Source organism: Manis pentadactyla, chromosome 3 (assembly GCF_030020395.1).
Source record: "Manis pentadactyla isolate mManPen7 chromosome 3, mManPen7.hap1, whole genome shotgun sequence".
In the NCBI taxonomy this organism is placed as follows: domain Eukaryota; kingdom Metazoa; phylum Chordata; class Mammalia; order Pholidota; family Manidae; genus Manis; species Manis pentadactyla.
The window spans coordinates 63,703,115-63,726,929 of record NC_080021.1 but is presented as its reverse complement, the minus strand read 5'-3'; the positions used below and the strand labels follow the sequence as shown (position 1 = coordinate 63,726,929).

Sequence of the window (23,815 nt, the reverse complement as noted above, 5' to 3'; positions counted from 1 at the left end):
AAGGAGATCAGGTAGAAAATACCTTAACCAAATTAGCATCTTCAATAATCATACAAACTGTTATCATGTGCCTCCTGATATGATCCAATGTAAGGCTATGTAGTATTCTTGGCCAAAAATGTTTAACCTGGATCTAACCACAGGGAAATAATCAGACAGATCTAGATAGTGGTATATTTTTATAAGACAACTGGCCTAAACTGTTCAAAAATGTCAATGTCATGAAAGGGGAAAAAAAATGCAGGGGGTTGCTGTTCTAGATTAAAAGGATTCTAAAAAGACATGAAAAGGAATGAGAAAGTATAATGTATGATCCTTGACTGAATCTGTATTAAGAAGAAAAAAAGAGTTTAAGGAACATTTAGAGAACAGCTAGGGAAATTTGACTGTGGACTATAATTTAACTAATATGTTCAGTCAAGATTAAATTTCTTGCATGATGACAGTATGGCTTATGGATAAGAATGTGGTTACAAGGTAGATGTGCAAGTATTTAAGGGTGAAATAACATGACAGTTGAAATTTATTTTCAATCATTCAAGGAAAAAGTATATGGCTATAATAGAAGGAGCAAGACATAAAATAAGTGTAGCAAATAAACTGAAGATAAATAAATCTGAAATATACATGAGTATCCACAGTACTACTCTTTCCATTTTTTTCTATAGCTTTTCAATTTTTCAAAATAGAGTCAGACAATATTTATGATCATTTGAAATTCAAGATATATACATATCTGTTATAAGTGATTCATTTTTCTTTTATTCTGATTCAGCTTAAAATATATATCTAAAACATATCTTTACTATATTTACTTGATTTTAAAATAGTTTTTCAATGACTACCTCTTTTGCTTTTCAAATTATAGTATTTAACAAATAACTCTGCCAAAGAACATTCTCCTCCATTCCTCTCCAAATCAGTTCACAATCCAGAATGTTCCATTATTCTTCCATTAATTCAGGTGAAAAACCTCAATAGCATCTTTATTTACCTTTCCTTGCCTTCCTAATAACAAACATCTCAAAACTGTTCTTCCCAACTTCTATTATCACCATTTTAGTCAACGACTAAATATATGTTTTCCATTTTCCATTCACATACTCTTCTTAAAATATTCTTTTAAATACATCATCCACTAGCTCCTATAAATTAATCCCCAAACTACAGATAAAACTTAATTTACCAAAGCTGGCATTCAAATCCACCATAATCCACTCCATAACTACATCTCCAGTCACCTCTTACTAGTCACTTACCTGCTCTAATTAACCATCTACAAAAATTTTTTTTACCAAACCCATTCTTTTGGTAAACCTCTAACCTTTTAATCTAGTCTAAGGCCCTTCTAATGCTCAGAGAGAGTGCTTCACTTACCTCCTGTCTCTAATCTTTCCTGCCTCCTAAACTTCAGGATATCACATTTTCCCAGTTTAACAAACCAGATACCTTTGGGTGGTCTTCCTGTCTCTTCCATTTCTCTCTCCATTCTCTCCTACACCCAATTATCAAACTACTGATTCAACTTCACAAAATGTTTTTCAGATCTGCCTCCTCTCTTTATATTCTTCACTAATGTCTTAGTAAGGAATATTAGTATCTACCCACCAAGCTACTACAAGACCAACCTAATATTACTCCCTTAACATAAGACTCCCCATTCAAACTATCCTTCTTACCACCATCAACATATACATTCTATAGAATACAGATGTATCTGATCAATCCTCTTTCTTTTTGAAAACCTCTCTTAAGAATCCTGCTAGACTATATACCTAAAACAAACACAATGTTGTATATCAATTATATCTCAATAAAACTGGAGGAAAGAAAGGATCCACTACAATAAAAATTTAATTAACTTCAAGCAGTAATCTTGGAATACACTGTTTATGAGTTTAAGTTCTAGCCCCATAATGTACTATGCAACATTAGGGAAGTTACTTATTATTTCTCTTGGTTTTCTTCAGTGAAATGGGGCTAGTCAGAATATATAAGATGGTTGTGAAAATTAAAACAAAGTGGTATAAATGCCCCATTTGTAAGAGATTGTCAAGATGGACAAAAAAGCAAAATCCAACTATGTGCTATACTTACAAGTAATGCACTTCACCTATGAAAACACATAGTTTAAAAGCGATGGGTAGAAAAAAGATATGCTAACAGAAATCAATGAACAGTCAGAATGTCTATATTAATATCAAACAGTAGATTTCAAAGCAAAGATAGTGATAAATAACAAAGGTCATTTCATGAGGATAAAGGGGCCAATAAATCAAGAAGACATAACAATTCTAAACATTTAGGCAACTAATAATATGGCTTCAAAATACATGAGGCAAAAAATTAATAGAACTGCAAAGACAAAGAAAACCCACAACTAAAGGCAGAGATTCAAAAATCGACACAACAGCTACCTAGCAGACAATCATGAAGAATATAGATTTGAACAAAACTATAAACCATCCTAACCTGATTGCCAGTTTTTAGAACACTCTGCTCAAAAAGAACAGATATATTTGTTCTCAATTTCTCATAAAACATTTACCAAGATAGACAACACTCTGCACCATAAAACAAGTCTCAATAAATTCAAAGGATTCAATTGATAAAAAGTATGTTCTCTGACCACAGTGGAATTAGAAACTAATAACAGAAAGATCTTCGGATAAAAAAATCTCCATATGGAAACTAAACAACACATTTATAAATAACCTATGGGTAAAAGAAGAAATCAAAAGGGAAATTAGAAAGTTTTTTAAAGTGAATGAAAATGAAAACACTACCTACCTTTTAGAAGATAACATTAAAACAGTACTAAGGAAAAAATCTCTAACACTAAATGCCTATACTAGAAAAGAAGAAAAGGCTCAAATGAGTTAACTTCAGCTTCAATCTTAAGAAACTAGAAAAAGAGCAAATCAAATCAGAATTAAACAGATAAAAAGATAAAAGCAAACATTAATGGAATAGAAAAACAAAAGAGAAAAAAAAATCAATAAAACCAAAAGCTGGTTCTTTACAAAGATCAATAAATTGGTAAACCTCTAACCAGACTAATCATGAAAAAAAGTGAAGACACAATTTACCAAATCAGGAATTAGAGAAGTGGCATCATCACAGATTCTTAAAGTATTAAAAAGAGGATAACATTTTTGAACAACTGTATGCCAATAAACTCAACAACTTAAGTTTCTTGAAAGAACAAATTACTAAAGCTCATTCAAAAAGAAACAGGTAACCTGAATAGCCCTGTATATGTTACAGAAATTAAATATGTATAAATAATCTTTCCACAAAGAAAACTCCAGACCTAGACAATTTCAATGTTAAATTCTACTAAATATTTAAGGAATAATACCATTTTATACAAACTCTCTCCAAAAGTTGAAGGAGGAGCGCTCCCCAACTTATTCTATAAAGTAAGCATTACCTTGATAACAAAACCAGAGTAGGATACTGCTTGGGAAAAAAAAATAAAACAAAACTATAGACCAGGTATTTCTCATAGAGACAAACTTTAAAATCCTTAACAAAATATTAACAAATGGAATCCATCAATATAGAAATAATAAATTATAACCAAGTATTTTATCCCATGTATGCAAAGGTTGACTATACATTTGAGAATCAATGTAATTCATAGTATCAAGAGATCAAGGCCACACAAGTTGAATAATGTAGGGCAAAAAGCAGAAAACTGTATGACCATCTCAATACAGAAGAGCCATAGGACAAAAATCAACATCTATTCATGTTAAAAATTCTCAGCAAACCATACGTAGAAAAGAATATTCTCAATCTGATAAAAGTCATCTACAAAAAAAGCTACATCTAACATCACAATTAATAGGAGAAAAGTGAATGATTGCCCATAAAATCAGAAGTTAGAAATGTCTGCTCTTACCTTCTATTTCAACATTGCCCTGCAAATTCTAGCCAATGCAATTAGGCAAGGGAAATAAATAAGATATTCAGATTAGAAAGCAAAAGTTGAAATTGTCTTTATTCACAAATGCCATGTGGAACACCCAACAAAATCTAAAAAAATGGCCACCAGAACTGATGAGTTTACCAAGACTACGGAATACTAGATCAATATACAAAAATCAGTGTATTTTTATACACTAACAATGAATAAGAAATTGAAATTTAAAAACAATACCACTTAAAATAGCATGAAAAATATGAAATACTTAGAGATTAACCTAAAGATGTAAAGTACCTGTCCACTAAAAACTACAAAGTATTTTTGAGCAATTAAAGACTACCTAAATAAATGAGAGATACTTTGTGAACTAAAAGATTCAATTTTTCCAACATACTAATTTTCCCCAAATTGAGCTATAGATTTATGGCAGTTCTATTCAAAATCCCAGCACGGTGTTTTATAGAATGGAAGCTGACTGTAAAATTCATATGAAAATGCAAAGGCTATAGAATAGCCAAAAAAATTCTGAAAAAGGAGAAGAATATTACAGGACTAATACTACCTGATTTCAAGAATTATAAAGCTACAGCTATCAAACAGCATAGCATTTGCATAAAGATAGGAAAATAGATCAGGAGAACAGAACAAGAGTCCAGAAATAAACAAACACACATGCATAGCTGACTTGTGGCAAAGGTGCAAAGGTGATGCAGTGTAGAAAGGATAATCTCTTCAACAACTGCACATCCAAATCCTGTTTCGTATCTCACAAACATACAAAAATTAACTCAAAATGGCAATTAGATCTAAATGTAACACCTGAATGTAAAACCTAAAGTATAAAATAGAAAAAAAAATAAGCGAAAAATCTTATAACCTTTAATGAGGCAAAGATTTCTTAGATACAATACCAAAAGAATCATCTAAAGGGAGCTAGTAGATAAACTGGAATTCACCAAAATTAACTACTACCCTTCAAAAGACACTGTTTCAAAAAGAAAAGATAACCCACAGCCTAGAAGAAAATATTTGCCAAGCATATATCTAATCAATAAGGGACTTATACACAAAATATATAAAGAGAGACATCACCAAAGATGGCGAAGTAGGAAGCTCCAGTGCCTATCACAAAAGTATGAGTTAACAGGTATTTTACCTAGGGTTTTAAGACCTATATACTACTAAAAAGCAATGATATAATTATCTAAGTACCTCCATCATCAATGTAATTGCCAAGAATTTACAAATTGTCATTCTATTACTAGAACAAGTATTATATTTCTCATATTGCAGGTGAGAAAACTGAGACCCTAAATTAGTTGCTCAAGGCCACACAAGCTCATTAATGTAGGCAAAGATAAAGCCTGAAAAATCTAGCAAGAATACAAAAAAACAAAAAGACTACTTGGCTTCAAGGCCACTAGGGAACACTGCTCCCCTCAATGATACATAACCCCAACTAGGTCTTCTCCAAGTGCCCCTACCAGCACAACTTTAACACTTAATTGCGCATGCTGACAAGTTATCAAAATAGGGAAATAAAAGGAAAAATACCATTTTACTTTATTTTATTCATTGCTCTCTTCCTTATTCTCTACATTATAATACTTTTTTTGAGATTTGAGAAAATTAGAACAATCCACATAAAAAATAAAGAACTTTATTAAAAAATAAAGGAGATATAGCAATGTCACAATAACATTAATATAAGGTATAAGTTACTTCAGGCTCAATTTAAAGATGAATAGAAAAACAAAAAAGAATAAGGCAAATATTAAATATTTTTTATTTAATAGCCACATGTTAAAAGTTGCTGTAAGTTATTCAGATTCTATTAAGACTCAATGGAGGAAAGAGAAAAGCGTGTACACATAAGATAGACAACACATTTGAGTCATCTGAGACTTCAAAAAGTCTTCATGTCCAGGCCTCATCCAAGACCAATCAAATTAGAATTTCTGGGTGGGGTAAGACCCAGGCATCAGTATTTTTTAAAGCTCCCCTGAGCTGAGAAGCACTACTATAAGTATATAATGTATATAAAGGGAGAGAGACTAACATATCTGTGTATGTATATATGTGTGTGTGTGTAAAAACTGCCAAATAATTGGTTAATGACCCAAGAAAATTAATGAGTTGGGTTTAAATTTTTATGCCAGAGGTAATCATTTATTTCATTAAAATACATTTTATGCCTCTCTTAAAACCATTGGCAGACATACATGACTGAAAATGACTTTAATTTCCACAAATGGGATCAATACCTAGCCAATTAATATTAGCATTAATTATAACTACTACTTAGACTCATAAATACTATCTATCTTTCAAGAATATGCAAATTATTCTAGTACTCACTCTTTTAAAAAATGAGCTACTGGCTAAATGGGGGTGGATCCACAACCAAAGCATCCAGAGCAATAGGCACAGGTTGGTAAAGGGGGTCTCCAAATCTCCTCAAAATCCAAGGGAATCCTGGGACTGTCTAGAATAGGAATTGTAAGCTATCCACAGTGGTCCACTTCCACCACAACAAACCTTCTGTTCCACTAGAAGGGGAAATAGATGACACAGAAGAAAGGGAGAGGAGAGGGGAGAAGGGAAAGCTGAAGGAGTGGCCTTGAACAGGTGAGAGGGTTTGGAATCTAGCACAGAAATAAAGAGTTGGCCTCTACAGGCAGCTCATCTATAACTCATAAGGGAAGGCAGAGTTTGGGTTTAGGTTGGGATTTTGCCAAACAAGTACTAGCCAAGAAAGGCAAGAGAGCTGAGGAGGACACAAACAAGGCACATGAAATTTAAACTAGATATGGAACCATGTGAGGACTAAGGGAAGTGAGAAATAGTAAAAAGGTAGAATCAAATGGATTTGTGGCATGGAAGGACTACTGGTCAACCTCTTAAAGCAAATGAACTGAAAAGCTAGGAGGTGAGAGAGAGAGATGAATGCTTGAGATGAAAATTATGGAGGGTCTTGCAGCTGTATGGGAATAAGGCCAAGAATGTGACCACAGGAATGAGTGGCTAAAGGAAAATGGAAGCAAGACAACTGGACAAGTGCAAGAAAATGTCAGCAAGCTACAACACTCATCTATTCAGACAGTGAAATCATCATAACATCAAAAGGAGGGTAAGTGCTAGGAAGTGAAAGCGAGCCCTGAGAATTGTGATGAAATCACCCAGAGCTAGGGAATGACTACCATGGAGGGACGTATTACCCTTGATAAGCTCAGTTTAGTACAACAGTAATAACCAACATATACCGTCATACTAAAGCACAGTAATGACTACCACTGAGAAAGGCAGGTCCCGCTGAAGACCCAGCAGAGGGATCAGGGAAGTTCCTAAGAGGTCTGGAAGATGTGATAGGTGAGCTGAGTGTTCAAAAATGAATAAAGGCAAAAGGACCTTCAAGGCAGAGACACACTACAACAAAGACAAAGAGATGTGAAAAACACATGAAACATTCTGAGAAAAGCAAACAGCGACATGATGAAGGGCAGAAAGAGAAGATGACGTAAGTATGAATCAATGAGTAAGAAAGAGAATCTGGATATATGACCACACAGGTAGATCAAGGCCACAACCCTGCTCTGCAAGAAAAGTATTATGAACAAATTAAACTGCTGCCCAGAAATCCTTCAAAAAAGCCTAACAGAGAACAAAACTGATGGATTTCAGTTTCACCTTATTTTCCTACTTTGAAAAAGGTGCTAGAAAATAATTAAATAATCCAATCATAATCTCTAATATCCAAGATTAAAATGTGCCAAGGAAATGTGTGTACAACTGAAACAGATGAATAGAGTGCAAACATAAAATCATTAGTTACAGATTTCTTTGTAACATGTATACATATAAATACAGGCCATATATAAATGTAAATTGCTTTTCATTTAAAAGAACAACATTATATGTGAATGCATAAATAATAACAGTACTGGTATATAAAACTTATATAAATGATTAATTCTTAGAATTAAACATCACATTGGAAAAGATGTCTCACTAGGTAGCAGTTATTATATTTACTCTGTCTCCATTTTTACTTTAGTAGTTATGATTTAATGGAAAGAGCACTGTACCTGGGAGCCAAAAAACACACATTCAAGTATTGGCACTGGCACTTATGCCCGAGTAAGCAAGTCACTTAACTTTTCTGTGCCTGAGTTTAATTTACAAAATGGAAATCAAAAATCCATTAGCTCATTGTTTGTTAAGGTTTTTGTTTAGTACTGTATCTGAGATTTGTAAACCATAATAAGCTAAAAAATTGTTTAGTTACAGACTCCACAATATCAATATAGAACTAAAAGGCCAACAGCTCCCCCTCCCCCAAAAGTGAAACACAATTAAAACCTGAGATGATAAATCTCATAGACTTTGATAAGCATGTCTCCCCACCTCTCTTCAAAACCTTACCTTCGAATGAGCAGGCCCTCTTTCTTTCAGAAGTTTATACTGGGGTTGGACTCTATTGAAACGGGCTAACTCATTTACCAGACACATTGGAGTTTTCTCTTTGGGGTTTGCCATTTTATCTTGGAGAGAAGCTGTAAATAAAAAGGCTGTAAAGTTTTTGTGAAGAATGACTTTACAAAATGGAAGAAAAGCTAGTTTTGACTTTTTTAGATTGAAGTCAGATGTATTTGGATTAAATTATTTTCATGATTTTTATATAAAAATTTCAAATCATCTAAAGTGTTCCATTATATATAACAAAAATATATATCACATTTTAAACAGTAAATTAAGGTAACTTTTTTCTTAGTTACCTAAGTTACTCTCTACACACATATATGATAACAGCATGCTTAAAGATTTTTAAATAATATAAGATTATAGTAACTTTCATCTTGTAACTTTCCTCTCAATTTAGCAGAAACAAATCATTCTCCTGATTCTTATTACTGTAAAACTAAATTTTTTATACCTTTTTAATGGTTTGACCTTACTTTTTTTCAGCATATTTACTGGAAAACCTCTAGAGTTGGAAATTAAGTTCAAGTGCTAGGTCTTCCAACTACCACTTTTTAGTAACTTCCTTCTTTTTGTTTTTTCAACAAAATTTTCAAAGTGAAAAGTACAAAAAATAATCTAACAAATGCCCACGTTCTTACTACCCAGAACTGAAATTAACATTCCATGATTACTTCAAGTCTTATTAAAAATATATATATATTACATTCTAGTTAAGATCTATCTTTTCCAGAAACTACCACTATATGAATTTAGCATATATCCCTCTGGGATATTTTCAAACACATTTATATGCATGCATGTATATCCATGAAGAAATATATAGTCTTGATACACACACTGTATGTGGTTTTGTAGTCTCATAAATAATAATATAACAAATACATCATTTCACTATTTTTTTCACTCTTCATTGTTTTTAATATTGTAACATATAGATCCAGTGCATTACTTTTAATTGCTGTATAATTTCCATTAGAGTATCGTATCAGTTTCTAGTCCATTCCCCTACTGGTAGACATTTAGGTTGTTTCCAATCCTCACTCTTACAAATAAAAACAGGCTGCCAAACAACACTCGGCATGATTGTACCAAGGTATCCTCCCAGGCAGCATGAGCAATTCTCCTCAACCTTGGAAGCATGCAATATGGTCAGATATACTAATTTTTGACAATCTGATGTCTGACAAATTGTATCCCACTATTGTTTTTTATTATCCCCACTATTATTTTAATTTGCATTCCCAGATGACTATATTTATTTATCATTTGGATTTACTCTTTGAGAACCACTTCTGTCCTTTTCTCTATTAGTTATTTCACATATTACATTTATCAATCTTTTCTTTTACACTATGCTTTTCATGCCTTGTTTAAGAAATCCTTCCCTAACCTTCAAGGTCTCACTTAAATTTACTAAGCATTCTATTCTCTATCTGTAAAATAAGGGTATTTAAGTCTACCCTACTTTATTCATAAGTTTATTATGAGGTTAAGATTTTTAAATATACAGTATTTTTAATTCTACTACAATTATTATAGCTTCAGAATATTTTCCTAATACCATATTAAATTCTTTTATCCTGTATTTTTCCTTCATCTCACTTACGGACACATATAACAGCTTTTACATTTCTTCTTCACCTTTCATTAGTGAGCACTGAAAAACCCTTAAAATCTAAGCATAAAACAAGCAAGTATATTACTTGTTGCTCAATTAAACTAAAGTAACAATGAACAAAGGAAGAAAAAATGAACAGAGGATATATTACATAATTGGAAATAGCTGGCTCGGAGAACTTTATCTACAAACTTTCTATGGCAAGGTTTAATGTAGAAATATTATTCTTGTAACTTTTTAATATTCTTTACAGAAACAATAATTTGGTACAATGACTTGATCACAATCATTATGATTAGGAAATTTAAGAAAACTACATAAATACCTAGTAAGGCATAAGTAAAAGGAAAGAGACTCTAAGCAATCAACTGTGGGACCAATACAGCTGACAGTTGATTCTTCAATTAAATAAACCATTCTAAACGGCTTGCAAAACAAAAAACAAAAAAATGGTAAATATTATTTTTTGGGACAGCACAGAAAAGAGGGAAGTCAAAAGATGTTTGAGCAAACTTGCAATTTACTTATTCTATTTGTATCATTCAAATAAACACCTTATCAATTGTACCAGAAAATTAGTCATTATAAAATACAAGGTGACTGGGCTACAATGAATTTTGGCCCTTGCACACCATGGCATAAAATATTCAAGTGCAACAGTTAACAGCTGCCTGAATATCAAAAAGCAAGAAAAGAATAGTAATTTGTTTAAAATGAGAAAATATTAAAGTCTGATAAAAATCAGTCACTTTTATCTAACACTGAAAAAGCATTTATACCACTGTACAATTTTCATAACAATGCTGTGTATTTGTTACGATGCAGAAAATATTAGGCCTGTAACAAGCATAATGTGACAATCTTATAGCATGAAAAATTTTAATAGCGTAAGTTTTAAATATATGTTAAAATGTGGTTAAAATGGTAATTTTATAGCTCTGTAAACTTGTTTCATAAGAAAACCTACCTAACTCTTATAAGGAAAGTGCTAATAACATGGTGTTAAACTTACACTCCATTAATTTTGATTTTCTGCTTTATAAAAATAACAAGAATCCAATAAAATGTTTTAATGTGTAACTCAAGTTTTGATATGAAATGTGAGCAAATACATGTAAGATCCCACTTGATAAAGCTTTATAACCAAAATCCAAAGAGTTAAAGTTGGTAAGTTTTATAAGAATTAGTCCTAGTTATGTTTTTACTTTAAAAAATGAATGAAACTTTAAATAGTTGTTCCTCTATTTAATAAGCAATCTTACTAAATTAACTACTTGACAGAGCTCAGTGATAAAGCAATAATTTAAAATTTAAGCCAAAATTTTGATAAGCATCTCCAAAATTATCAAATTGGCCTATAAAAATTTTGATCTATAAACTTCATATGTAACTTTTTAGAAAAGTCAAAAGTGCAAAAAGTGAAAAATATATATACTGCTGTGTAGGTATACATTTCCAAGAGACCTAGCAATTTCCTCACCAAAGATATTCTGCAATAGGCTTCAAGTCCATTTGGTGGCTGGAATAGAAGCCTACTTAGATGCAAATAAACTTTATGATAATGGATTTCATAGTCTAAGACTTTGCCATTTTGAGAGACAAACTGTCATATAATGGTGAAGTGGCTGTTTTAGGTATCCCTGCCACTTACTGATATCTATGTGACTTTGACAAAGTGCTTAAATCTCACTTTCCTGGACAGTAAAACAGAAATAATAGTTGTTTTTATATTACTGGATGATGGTATGGGTTGAATGCAAAACACTGTTAACAATAAGAATCCATTATTATTCTGATTATAAACAATCTGTTAAAATACTATCATCAAATATGAAAACAATGATATATGGTTTTACAAACTTTTTTATCATGGCTGTCTAAGTTACTACATTATGAGTTCATATGTTCTGTTAGGATAAGTTGATTCTCTTCCTGCAAATAAATTTCCTTAATATTCTGTAAAAAGCATGTTTTTTGGGTTTTTTTCTGCTGACTTATAACATCATAAGTTTGTTTCCACTAAAAAATTCTCATATGTGATATAAAAGAGAATTAAGATTTCTCATATTTGTGTTAGGAAATACTCTACCTTTGTCAATATGAAATTTGTTTACATGTAACTAACTCTCCATAACTTTGATAAGTAACACTTGCAAAATATTTGTAACAGCAGTCTCTGCACATTCAAAACATAGGTATACTCTACTTCTATTTCTGCATTTTTGTAAAATGTCTTAGACTCGCTGGGATTTGAATCTTTAAACTATACCAAAATAACATAGCTCACCGTTTTCAATCAACAGGCAAAATCCTTGTCCCAAAGGAACTCACAGTATAGTACAAGAAACAGACACAATGAACAAATACAATAAATCACAACAGGATAAGTATTATAATAAAGTTGTTACAAGGACTCCTTAGGTGAAGGAGGTGTGAAAGGCAGGTTTCAAGAGGTGGTGATTAGATTGGTTAAAGTAAGTAGGAATTCACCAAGCTAGGAAGGGAGGAAGATAAGCAGTCCAACTAGTCTACAGCACACATGCAGAAGAAAGCACATAAAACACATTACATTTCAGCAAATGCACAGATCATCTGCAGAATATAGAATGCATAGGGGTAAATAGCTGAAAAAACTGTGACCACAATCCACCAGAACACCAAAAGTTTCCTAAGCCAGAACTCACAGTAGAAACATTTTTAAATTAGTTAAATTGCAGCCAGAGACATTGCTTATAAAGCCATAGTCTACCTCACCTGCCAAGGCAAGTCTCCACAGAAGAATCCACTTCCATCACTGGTCTCAAAATAACTTGGACAGTTTTTAAGTCTATTTGCTGGCTTCCCTTTCCCTATTCCCTGCTATTGGAAGTTATTCATCTTAATCCCCAAGTAAAATAAAAAGGAAGAAAACAGTCAATAGAGCAAAAGAATTTACTTTCCACAGGCTCTTGCCTTCTAGGAGAAATAAAACTACCTGTCTAGCCTGTAACTCAAAAAACCTTATAAATTCAAATTAGGCTATATAAGGTTGTCCAAACAAAATCACTACCCAAGAGTCAAACTGTTCTATTATAATTGCCTATCAATTAGGAAAAAATTTAAGTTTCTATCTCATATAAACACAAAAATAACAGAAGTATTAAAATGCAAAATATAAAAACATAACAGAAATACAAGAAAACTTGGCTAAATATTTATCATAATCCTATAACACAGAAGGCTTTTCTAGGTAAGATAAGAAACCTAGAAGCCATGAGATAAGACAGATTTAACAACACAAATATGTAAAACTTTTGTAAAGCAACAAACACCATAAACGATGTTTAAAAAGTCTACAAACTGGAGCACAAATACTTGGGAACAGGTAAAGAAAAATTGAAAACATTCATAAAATGATATAAATCAATTGTTTAATCTAATAGAAAAAGATAAATGTATGCACTACGAACTCATAACTTGAGTAAACACATTTGTTCAAAACCCAAATGTTTAAAGAAAAACTCAAATTTCAGTGAGATATATAATTAACACCATTAGAATGATAAAGATGAAACAATGGATATTAACTATTGACAAGAATGTGGGAAAATGCATGCAAACCATTGATGTAAACATAACTAGGTACAAACTTTTTGGTGTGAAATGAGACAACACTGATCAAAGTTTCAATTACACCTATCTTAAAAATGACAATTCTTCATCTACGTATTCATACTACAGAAGGACTCTCACAAGATATACACAATAACAATCTGCACAGCAAGACTGTAATAGCAAGGACTATAAACAAGCTAAATATTTATCCACCAATAATTGCTTAGTTAAATAAACAAACTGACTGTGCAGGTGGGAAAAGAGAATGAGGTACAGTGCTTAAGTACTGACATGGGGAAAACACCACAAATGTTTAATGAAAAATTCCAGCAGCCCACTGTCTGAATCTTAGATCTTATTTTCTTTAAATCAAACAAATGCATGCTTCAAAGGAGAAGTGGGCAGACGGAGGGGGAAGTGCTCACTTTGTACTCTGAAATACTGCGTTGTTTAACTTTTTCAAATATGTATATATAAATTTTATATTTAAAAAAGTAATTAACAAAGCCATACCAAAATCAGGAAAAGGTTTATGGTGTGAAAGTCTTAGATGCTAATTGCTACTTCTGAAGTCTTTACTGTGCCACCAAGGTTCTGAAAAATAGAAAGACGATGTTCAAGGACCTGACTCAAAGCAGGCGAGTCAATCCAACAATCTCTGACTTTTCCAAATAAAGACACCGTCGGATTTAGACACCAATAACACAAAGTCTGGTCGTACCAACATTCAGTATGGTCAGTCTTCTTAACTTCAGCCATTATAATAGGTGTGCAATGATTTCTCATTGGGGTTTTAATTAGCATATCCCTGGAGACAACGATGCTGCAAATCTTTTCATTTGCTTACATGCCATCTGGATATATCCTGTAGTGAACTGTCTACCTGAATGTTTTTGGTTTTTTTTTTAACAAGTCTCCCCCCGACACCCCTTCACAGTCACTGTCCATCTGCATAGTAAGATGCTGTAAAATCACTACTTGTCTTCTCTGTGTGATACTGCTTTCCCTGTGCACCCCCTATATTATGAATACTAATCATAATACCTAATCCCCGTATCCCTCCCTTCCTACCCACCCTCCCCAACACCTTTCCCTTTGGTAACTGCTAGTCCATTCTTGGGTCCTGTGAGTCTGCTGCTGTTTTGTTCCTTCAGTTTTTTCTTTGTTCTTATACTCCACAAATGAGTGAAATCATTTGATACTTGTCTTTTTCCACCTGGCCAATTTCACTGAGCATAATACCCTCTAGCTCCATCTATGTTGTTGCAAATGGTAGGACTTGTTTTCTTCTTATGGCTGAATAATATCCCACTGTGTATATATACCACCTCTTCTTTATCCATGCATCTACTGATTGACACTTAGGTTGCTTCCATTTCTTGGCTATTGCAAATAGTGCTGCAATAAACATTGAGGTGCATACGTCTTCTTAAAACTGGGCTGCAGCATTCTTCGGGTAAATTCCTAGGAGTGGAATTTCTGTATCAAAAGGTATTTCTATTTTGAGTTTTTTGATGAGCCTCCATACTGCTTTCCACAATGGTTTAACAAATTTACATTCCCACCAGCAGTATGGGAGAGGGTTACTCTTTCTAGACAACCTCGCCAACATTTGTTGTCGTTTGTATTTTGGTTGGTGGCCATCCTTACTGGTGTGAGGTGACATCTCATTGTGGTTTCAATTTGCATTTCTCAGATGATTAGTGATGTGGAGCATCTTTTCATGTGTCTGTCCGCCATATGAATTTCTTTTTTGGAGAAGTGTCTGAACAGATCCTGTGCCCGTTTTTTTTTTTTTTGGCTTCTCAGTAGATTTTTTTTTTCTTGGTATCATCACAATTACATGAGGAACATTATGTTTACTAGACTCACCCCATCACCAAGTTCCCTGCACATTCCCATCAGTCATTATCCATCAGTGTACTGAGATGAAGTAGAATCACTACTTGTCCTCTCTGTGTGGTACAGCCCTGCCCATGCCCACCCCCAAATTATACATGCTAATCATAATACCCCCTTCCTCCCCCCACCTTTCCCTAACTTCCCACCCATCCTCCCCTGTCCTTTTCCTGTTCGTAACTCTTAGTTCATTCTTGGCTTCTGTGAGTCTTCTGGTGTTTTCTTCCTTCAGTTTTTCCTCTGTTTTTACTCCACAGACAAGTGAAATCATTTGATACTTGTCTTTCTCCACCTGGCTTATTTCACTGAGCATAATACCCCCTAGCTAAATCCATGTTGTTGCAAATGGTAGGATGTTTTCTTCTTATGGCTGAATAATATTCCATTGTGTATATATGCACCACATCTTCTTTATCCACTCATCTACTGAGGACACTTAGGGTGCTTCCATTTATTGGCTATTGTGAATAGTGCTGCGATAAACATAGGGGTGCATATGTCTTTTTCAAACTGGGCTGCTGTGTTCTTAGGGTAAATTTGGAGGAGTAGAATTCCTGGGTCAAATGGTATTTCTGTTTTGAGTTTTTTGAGGAACTTCTATACTGCTTTCCACAATGGTTGAAGTAGTTTATGTTCCCACCAGCAGTGAAGGAGGGTTCCCTTTCTCCACATCACCAACATTTGTTGTTGTTCGTCTTTTCGATGCTGGCAATCCTTACTGGTGTGAGGTGATATCTCATTGTGCTTTTAATTTGCATTTCTCTGACGACTAGTGATCTGGAGCATCTTTTCATGCCATCTGAATTTCTACTGCCATCTGAATTTCTTCCTTGGAGAACTGTCTGTTCAGCTCCACTGCCAATTTTTTAATTGGATTATTTGCTTTTTGTTTGTTGAGGTGCATGAGTTCTTTATATATTATGGATGTCAACCCTTTATCGGATCTGTCATTTCTGAACATATTCTCCTATACTGTAGAGAAGCCTTTATGTTCTATTGATGGTGTCCTTTGGTGTACAGAAGCTTTTCAGATTGATGCAGTCCCACTTGTCCATTTTTGCTGTTCTTTCCCTTGACCAGGGAGATATGTTCATGAAGAAGTCACTCATGTTTATGTCCAAAAGATTTTTGCCTATGTTTTTTTCTAAGTGTTTTATGGTTTCATGACTTACATTCAGGTGTATGATCCATTTCGAAATTACTTTTGTGTATGGGGTTAGACAATAATCCAGTTTCATTCTCTTACATGTAGCTGTCCAGTTTTCCAAAACAAGCTTTTCAAGAAGCTGTCATTTCCCCATTGTATATCCATGGCTCCTTTATCATATGTTAATTGACCATATATATTTGGGTTAATATCTGGACTCTCTATTCTGTTCCACTTTTCAGTGGCTCTGTTCTAGTGCCAGTACCAAATTATCTTGATTACTGTGCCTTTGTAGTAGAGTTTAAAGTTGGGAAACGAGATCCCCCCTGCTTTATTCTTCCTTCTCAGGATTGCTTTGGCTATTCGGGGTCTTTTGTGGTTCCATATATTTAAAACTGTATGTTCCAGTTTGTTGAAGAATGCTGTTGGTAATTTGATAGGGATTGCATCGAATCTGTAGATTTCTTTAGGCAGGATGGCCATTTTGATGATATTAATTCTTCCTACCCAAGAGCATGGGATGAGTTTCCACTTGTTAGTGTCCTCTTTAATTTCTCTTAAGAGTGTCTTGTAGTTTTCAGTGTATAGGTCTTTCACTTCCTTGGTTAGGTTTATTCCTAGGTATTTTATTATTTTTGATGCTATTGTGAATGGAATTGTTTTCCTGATTTCTCTTTCTGCTAGTTCATCATTAGTGTATAAGAAAGCAACAGATTTCTGGGTATTAATTTTTATCCCGCAACTTTGCTGAATTCAGATATTACTTCTAGTAGTTTTGGAGTGGAGTCTTCGGGGTTTTTTATGCACAATATTATGTCATATGCAAATAGTGACAGTTTGAATTCTTTACCAATCTGGATGCCTTCTATTTCCTTGTTTTGTCTGATTGCCGTGGCTAGGACCTCCAGTACTATGTTGAATAACAGTGGGGAGAGTGGGCATCCCTGTCTTGTTCCCGATCTTAGAGGAAAAGCTTTCAGCTTCTCACTGTTCAGTATGATGTTGGCTGTGGGTTTATCATATATGGCCTTTATTATGTTGAGGTACTTGACCTCTATACCCACTTTGTTGAGAGTTTTTATCATGAATGGATGTTGAATTTTGTCGAATGTTTTCTCAGCATCTATGGAGATGATCATGTGGTTTTTGTCCTTCTTTTTGTTCATGTGGTGGATGATGTTGATGGATTTTCGAATGTTGTACCATCCTTGCATCCCTGGGATGAATCGCACTTGGTCATGGTGTATGATCCTTTTGATGTATTTTTGAATTCGGTTTACTAATATTTTGTTGAGTATTTTTGCATCTATGTTCATCAGGGATATTTGTCTGTAATTTTTTTTGGTGGGGTCTTTGCCTGGTTTTGTATTTGGGCGAACCTGGCTTCACAGAATGAATTTGGGAGTATTCCCTCCTCTTCTATTTTTTGGAAACTTTAAGGAGCATAGGTATTATGTCTCCTCTATATGTCTGATAAAATTCAGCAGTGAATCCATCTGGTCCAGGGGTTTTGCTCTTGCATAGTTATTTGATTACCACTTCAATTTCATTGCTGGTAATTGGTCTGTTTTAGATTTTCTGTTTCTTCCTTGATTAGTCTTGGAAGGTTGTATTTTTCTAGGAAGTTGTCCATCTCTTCTAGGTTTCCCTGCTTCTTAGCATATAGGTTTCATAGTATTCTCTAATAATTCTTTGTATTTCTGTGGAGTCTGTCGTGATTTTTCCTTTCTTGTTTCTGATTCTGTTGATGTGTGTTGATTCTCTTTTTCTCTTAATAAGTCTGGCTAGAGGCTTATCTATTTTGTTTATTTTCTCAAAGAACCATCTCTTGGTTTCATTGATTTTTTTCTATTGTTTTATTCTTCTCAATTTTATTTATTTCTTCTCTGACCTTTATAATGTCCCTCCTTCTGCTGACTTTGGGCCTCATTTGTTCTTCTTTTTCCAGTTTCAATAATTGTGAGTTTAGACTATTCATTTGGGATTGTTCTTCCTTCTTTTAATAGGCTTGGATTGCTATATACTTTCCTCTTAGGACTGCTTTCGCTATGTCCCACAGAAGTTGTTATCATTTGTCTCCATATATCGCTTGATCTCTGTTTTAATTTGGTCATTGATCCATTGATTATTTAGGAGCATGTTGTTAAGCCTCCATTTGTTGTGAGCCTCTTTGTTTTCTCTGTACAATTTATTTCTAGTTTTATACCTTTGTGATCTGAGAAGTTGGTTGGTAGAATTTCAATCTTTTTGAATTTACTGAGTCTCTCTTTATGGCCTAGTATGTGGTCTATTCTGGAAAATCTTCCCTGTGCACTTGAGAAGAATGTGTATCCTGCTGCTTTTGGGTGTAGAGTTCTGTAGATGTCTGTTAAGTTCATCTGTTCTAGTGTGTTGTTCAGTGCCTCTGTGTCCTTACTTATTTTCTGTCTGGTGGATCTCTCCTTTGGAGTGAGTGGTGTGTTGAAATCTCCTAGAATGAATACATTGCATTTTATTTCCTCCTTTCATTCTGTTGGTATTTGTTTCACATATATTGATGTTCCTGTATTGGGTGCATATATATTTAAAATGGTTATATCCTCTTGTTGGGCTAACCCCTTTATCATTATGTATTGTCCTTCTTTATCTCTTGTTACTTTCTTTGTTTTGAAGTCTATTTTATCTGATACAAGTACTGCAACACCTGTTTTTTTCTCCCTATTGTTTGCATGAAATTTATCCAACCCTTGACTGTTAGTCTGTGTATGCCTTTGGGTTTGAGGTGTGTCTCTTGCAAGCAGCATACAGATGGGTCTTGCTTTTTTTTTTTGTATCATTGATCTACAATTACATGAGGAACATTATGTTTACTAGACTCCTCCCATCAGCAAGGCCCCTGGCAGAAACCCCATTACAGTCACTGTCCATCATAGTAGTAAGATGCTGTAGAATCAGTACTTGTCTTTGTATTGTTCAACCCTCCCCGTGCCCACACACACATATTATACATGCTAGTTAATATGCCCTCTTTCTCCACCCGCCCCTTATCCCTCCCTTCCCACCTATACTCCCCAGTTCCTTTCCCTTTGGTAACTGTTAGTCCATTCTTGGGTTCTGTGAGTCTGCTGCTGTTTTGTTCCTTCAGTTTTTTCTTTGTTCTTAAACTCCACAGATAAGTGAAATCATTTTATATACTTGTCTTCTCTGCCTGGCTTATTTCACTGAGCATAATACCCTCTAGCTCCGTCCATGTTGTTGCAAATGGTAGGATTTTTTTTCTTCTTACGGCTGAATAATATTCTATTCTGTATATGTACCACATCTTCTTTATCCGTTCACCTACTGATGGACACCTATGTTGCTTCCATTTCTTGGCTATTGTAAATAGTGCTGTGATAAACATAGGGTTGCATATGTCTTTTTCAAACTGGGCTGCTGCATTCTTAGGGTCAATTCCTAGGAGTGGAATTCCTGGGTCAAATGGTATTTCCAGTTTTAGTTTTTTGAGGAACCTCCATACTGCTTTCCACAATGGTTGAAGCAGTTTACATTCCCACTAGCAGTGTAGGAGGGTTCCCCTTTCTCCACAACCTTGCCAATAGTTGTTGTTTCTCTTTTGGATGGTGGCGATCCTTAGTAGTGTGAGGTGATATCTCACTGTGGTTTTAATTTGCATTTCTCTGATGACTAGTGATGTGGAGCATTTTTTCACGTGTCTGCTGGCCATCTGAATTTCTTCTTTGGAGAACTGCCTGTTCAGCTCCTCTGACCATTTTTTAATTGGATTATTTGCTTTTTTGTTGTTGAGGTGCATGAGCTCTTTATATATTTTGGATGTCAGTCCTTTATCGTATCTGTCTTTTATGAATATATTCTCCCATACTGTAGGGTGCCTTCTTGTTCTAAGGGTCTTGCTTTTTTATCTATTCTATTACTCTGTGTCTTTTGATTGGTGCATTCAGTCCATTTACATTTAGGGTGATTATCAAAAGATATGTACTTATTGCCACTGCAGGCTTTGGATTCGTGGTTACCAAAGGTGCAAGGGCAGCTTCTTTACTATCTAACCGTATAACCTAACTCCCTTAATAAGCTATTAGAAACACATTCTGATGATTCTTTATTTCTCTCCCTTCTTATTCTTCCTCCTCCATTCTTTGTATGTTAGGTGTTTTATTCTGTACTCTTTTGTCTTTCCCTTGACTGCTTTTATGAATAGTTGATTTTATTTTTTGCCTTTAGTTGTATTTGGTTGGTCTGCTTTCTTTGGTGTGATTTTATTTCTCTGGTGACATCTATTTAACCTTGGGAGTGCTTCCATCTAGAGCATTCCCTTTAAAATACCCTATAGAGGTGGTTTGTGTGAGGCAAATTCCCTCAGCTCTGCTTGTCTGGGATTTGTTTAATCCCTCCTGAAAATTTAAATGATAATTGTACTGGATACAGTATTCTTGGTTCAAGGCCCTTCTGTTTCATTGCATTAAATATATCATGCCATTCTCTTCTGGCCTGTAGGGTTTCTGTTGAGAAGTCTGATGATAACCTAATGGGTTTTACTTTGTAGGCGATCCTTTTTCTTTCTCTGGCTGCCTTTAATACTCTGTCCTTGTCTTTGATCTTTGCCATTTTAATTACTATGTGTCTTGGTCTTGTCCTCCTTGGGTCCATTGTGTTAGGAGATCTGTGAGCTTTCATGGTGAGAGACTATTTCCTCCCCCAGTTTGGGGAAGTTTTCAGCAATTATTTCTTCAAAGACATTTTCTATCACTTTTTCACTCTCTTTTTCCTCTAGTACTCCTATAATGCAGATATTGTTTCATTTGGATTGGTCACACAGTTCTCTTAATATTCTTTCATTCCTGGAGATCCTTTTATCTCTGTCTGCCTCTGCTTCTCTGTACTGTTCTTTGGTTTCTATTTCATTAACAGACTCTTGCACCTCATCTAGTCTGCTCTTAAGTCCTTCCAGAGATTCATTTCTGTTATTTCCTTCCGCACTTCATCCCTTAGCTCTTGCAAATTTCTCTGCAGGTCCATCAGCATGGTTATGACCTTTATTTTGGATTCTTTTTCAGGAAGATTGGTTATATCTATCTCCCCAGGCCCTCTCTCTGGTGTTGTCTTGAGTGATTCTTGACTGAACCAGATTCTTCTGCCTTTTCCTGGCAATAGCGGTGGTTGTAGGCAGGTGGCGCATGTGTCAGCTGGGAGAACAAAGTCCCTTCCTGCTTGCTGGTCGCCTTGCCCTTCTCCTCTGCCTATGTCAGTTACCCACAGACAGGGAGCAGTCTCTGGGTTAATCCTCTGAGTTACCATGGGTGGGGCAGCCCTCATGATAGCCCAGAGTCCTGTGGGGAGTGGCAGGCACACCAGTTGTTTTCTCCTGCAAGAACGGTGCCCCTTTGTGCCTTCCATACCTTGCTCAGGCTTCCTCTGTCTATGTTGGGCAGCTGCGCACCAGCGGCAGCCCCTGGGTCTGTCCCAGTTAGCTGCATGCTGGGAGGAGACTCTGTGTAGTTGCTGTGGGCCAGGCTGCTCTCCAGGTGCTCCGCCGCTGTGGTGGGTGAGCTGGTTTGCTTGTCGCACTGGCCAGGAGGAATGAATGGCAGGCTGCTTATCACCGTGAGGGTCTTTGGGGGTGGGTTACCCACCAGGGGGTTGGGGCCCCTGATGTCCCTTAGTATTCCCAGCCTGCCTGGCTGAGTGTGCTGGGATGATTTTATCCAGGTGCTAAGCCCTTGTTCCTTTAAGACTTAAAAAGCACCCACTTTTCTTTCGTCCCAAGGGAGCCAGCTGTGGGTACCTGCTCAGTCTCTGTCTCACATTTTACTTTTCCATTTCTCTAATATCCAGTACACCATGCAATGTGTGTCTGTGTTCCCAGTGCAGATTACTAGGGCTGGTTATTTAGCAGTCCTGAGCTTCCACTCCCTCGCCACTCTGACTCCTTTCCTCCCTCCAGTGAGCTGGAGGGGAGGGGAGTGCTCGGGTCCCGCTGGGTCGCAGCTTGTATCTTACCCTTTTCGTGAGATGCTGAGTTCTTGCAGATGTAGATGTCGCCTGGCTGTTGTACTGTATCTTCTGGTCTCTCTTTTAGGCATAGTTGTATTTGTTTTATTTTCAAAAATATATATGGTTTTGGGAGGAGATTTTCACCACCCTACTCACACCACCATCTTAAGCCTCTTCCAAAGAGTTTTTCATATATTCCAAATTTGAGTAATTAATCAGGTGTTTGCTTGGCAAAGTTTTCTCCCAGTATGTGGCATCTCTTTTCATTCTCTTATCACTTTCTTTTGAAGGGTAGAATTTAAAGGTAATAATGTCTAATGTATTAATTGGTTACTTTATAAATTGTGCCGTTGATGTGTCTGGAAGATTTTCTCTGATGTTTTCTTCTAGAAGCTTTATAGATTTAGGTTGCACATTACGTCTCTGAGCCACTTTAAATTAATTTTTAAATATGTTGAAAGGTAGGGTTCAATTTAGTTTTCTGTGTATCAATATCCAATGTTCAAGCACTTTTATGACTTTGTCAAAAATCCGTTATCTATATATAAGTGAGTTTATTTCTGGACTACCCATTGTTTTATTGATTTATCTATCTATATTTATACCAGCTGTTTTTTACAGTAAAAAAATTTGTTATAGCTTTATAATAATTGAAATGAGGTAGTGTTGGTCCCTCTAACATTGTTCTATTTCACAGTTGTTTTAGCTATTCTAAAATTCTTGTATTTCCATATGAATTGTATTTTGGGCAAAAAAAAAATGCCTCAATCAGAGTAGAACTCCCTTGAATCTACAGATTAATTAGATGAAAATAAAATTAGTAAAGTTGACTTTAACAAAGTTGAGTCTTCCAACTGATGTATAGGATATTCTAATGAGTAACATAATTACATCTCAATGATAATCATGTTCTACGTTATGGTGAACAGAATAAATACTGAACCACTGCTTCTAGAGGAAGCACAGGATTAGGTTCCTGCAAATTCCTGGTCACAATATTTTTGTCAGTTAATGAGTTTTATGTGTGTTTCTGTTTACAGGCCTCTTACTTAGCACTGTTGATTCACTGACAATGACCTCACAGCCAACAGAACTGTAACTCCTGCCTGAACGAAGCTTTTCTAAATAGCTGTCTTCTCCATAAGGCAAGTAA

At 35.0% G+C, this 23,815-nt stretch overlaps 1 protein-coding gene across 21 annotated transcripts in view; it reads right to left on the bottom strand.

Annotated features, from left to right (window-relative positions):
- STAU2 (staufen double-stranded RNA binding protein 2) overlaps window positions 1–23,815 on the bottom strand; it is a 344,484-nt gene that overhangs the window by 295,213 nt on the left and 25,456 nt on the right. For 12 of the 21 annotated variants that reach the window (XM_036886309.2, XM_036886318.2, XM_036886313.2 and 9 more), the window contains one exon: window positions 8,354–8,484. The exons of 4 other annotated variants lie outside the window; for them this stretch is intronic. In XM_036886309.2, coding sequence (XP_036742204.1) covers window positions 8,354–8,467 — 114 coding nt within the window. In that variant the 5' untranslated portion in view covers window positions 8,468–8,484. Of the gene's footprint in view, window positions 1–8,353; window positions 8,500–12,785; window positions 12,909–14,138; window positions 14,220–23,815 lie in introns of those variants that run through there. 5 more of the 21 variants (XM_036886310.2, XM_057497970.1, XM_057497965.1 and 2 more) reach the window with 5 other exon arrangements.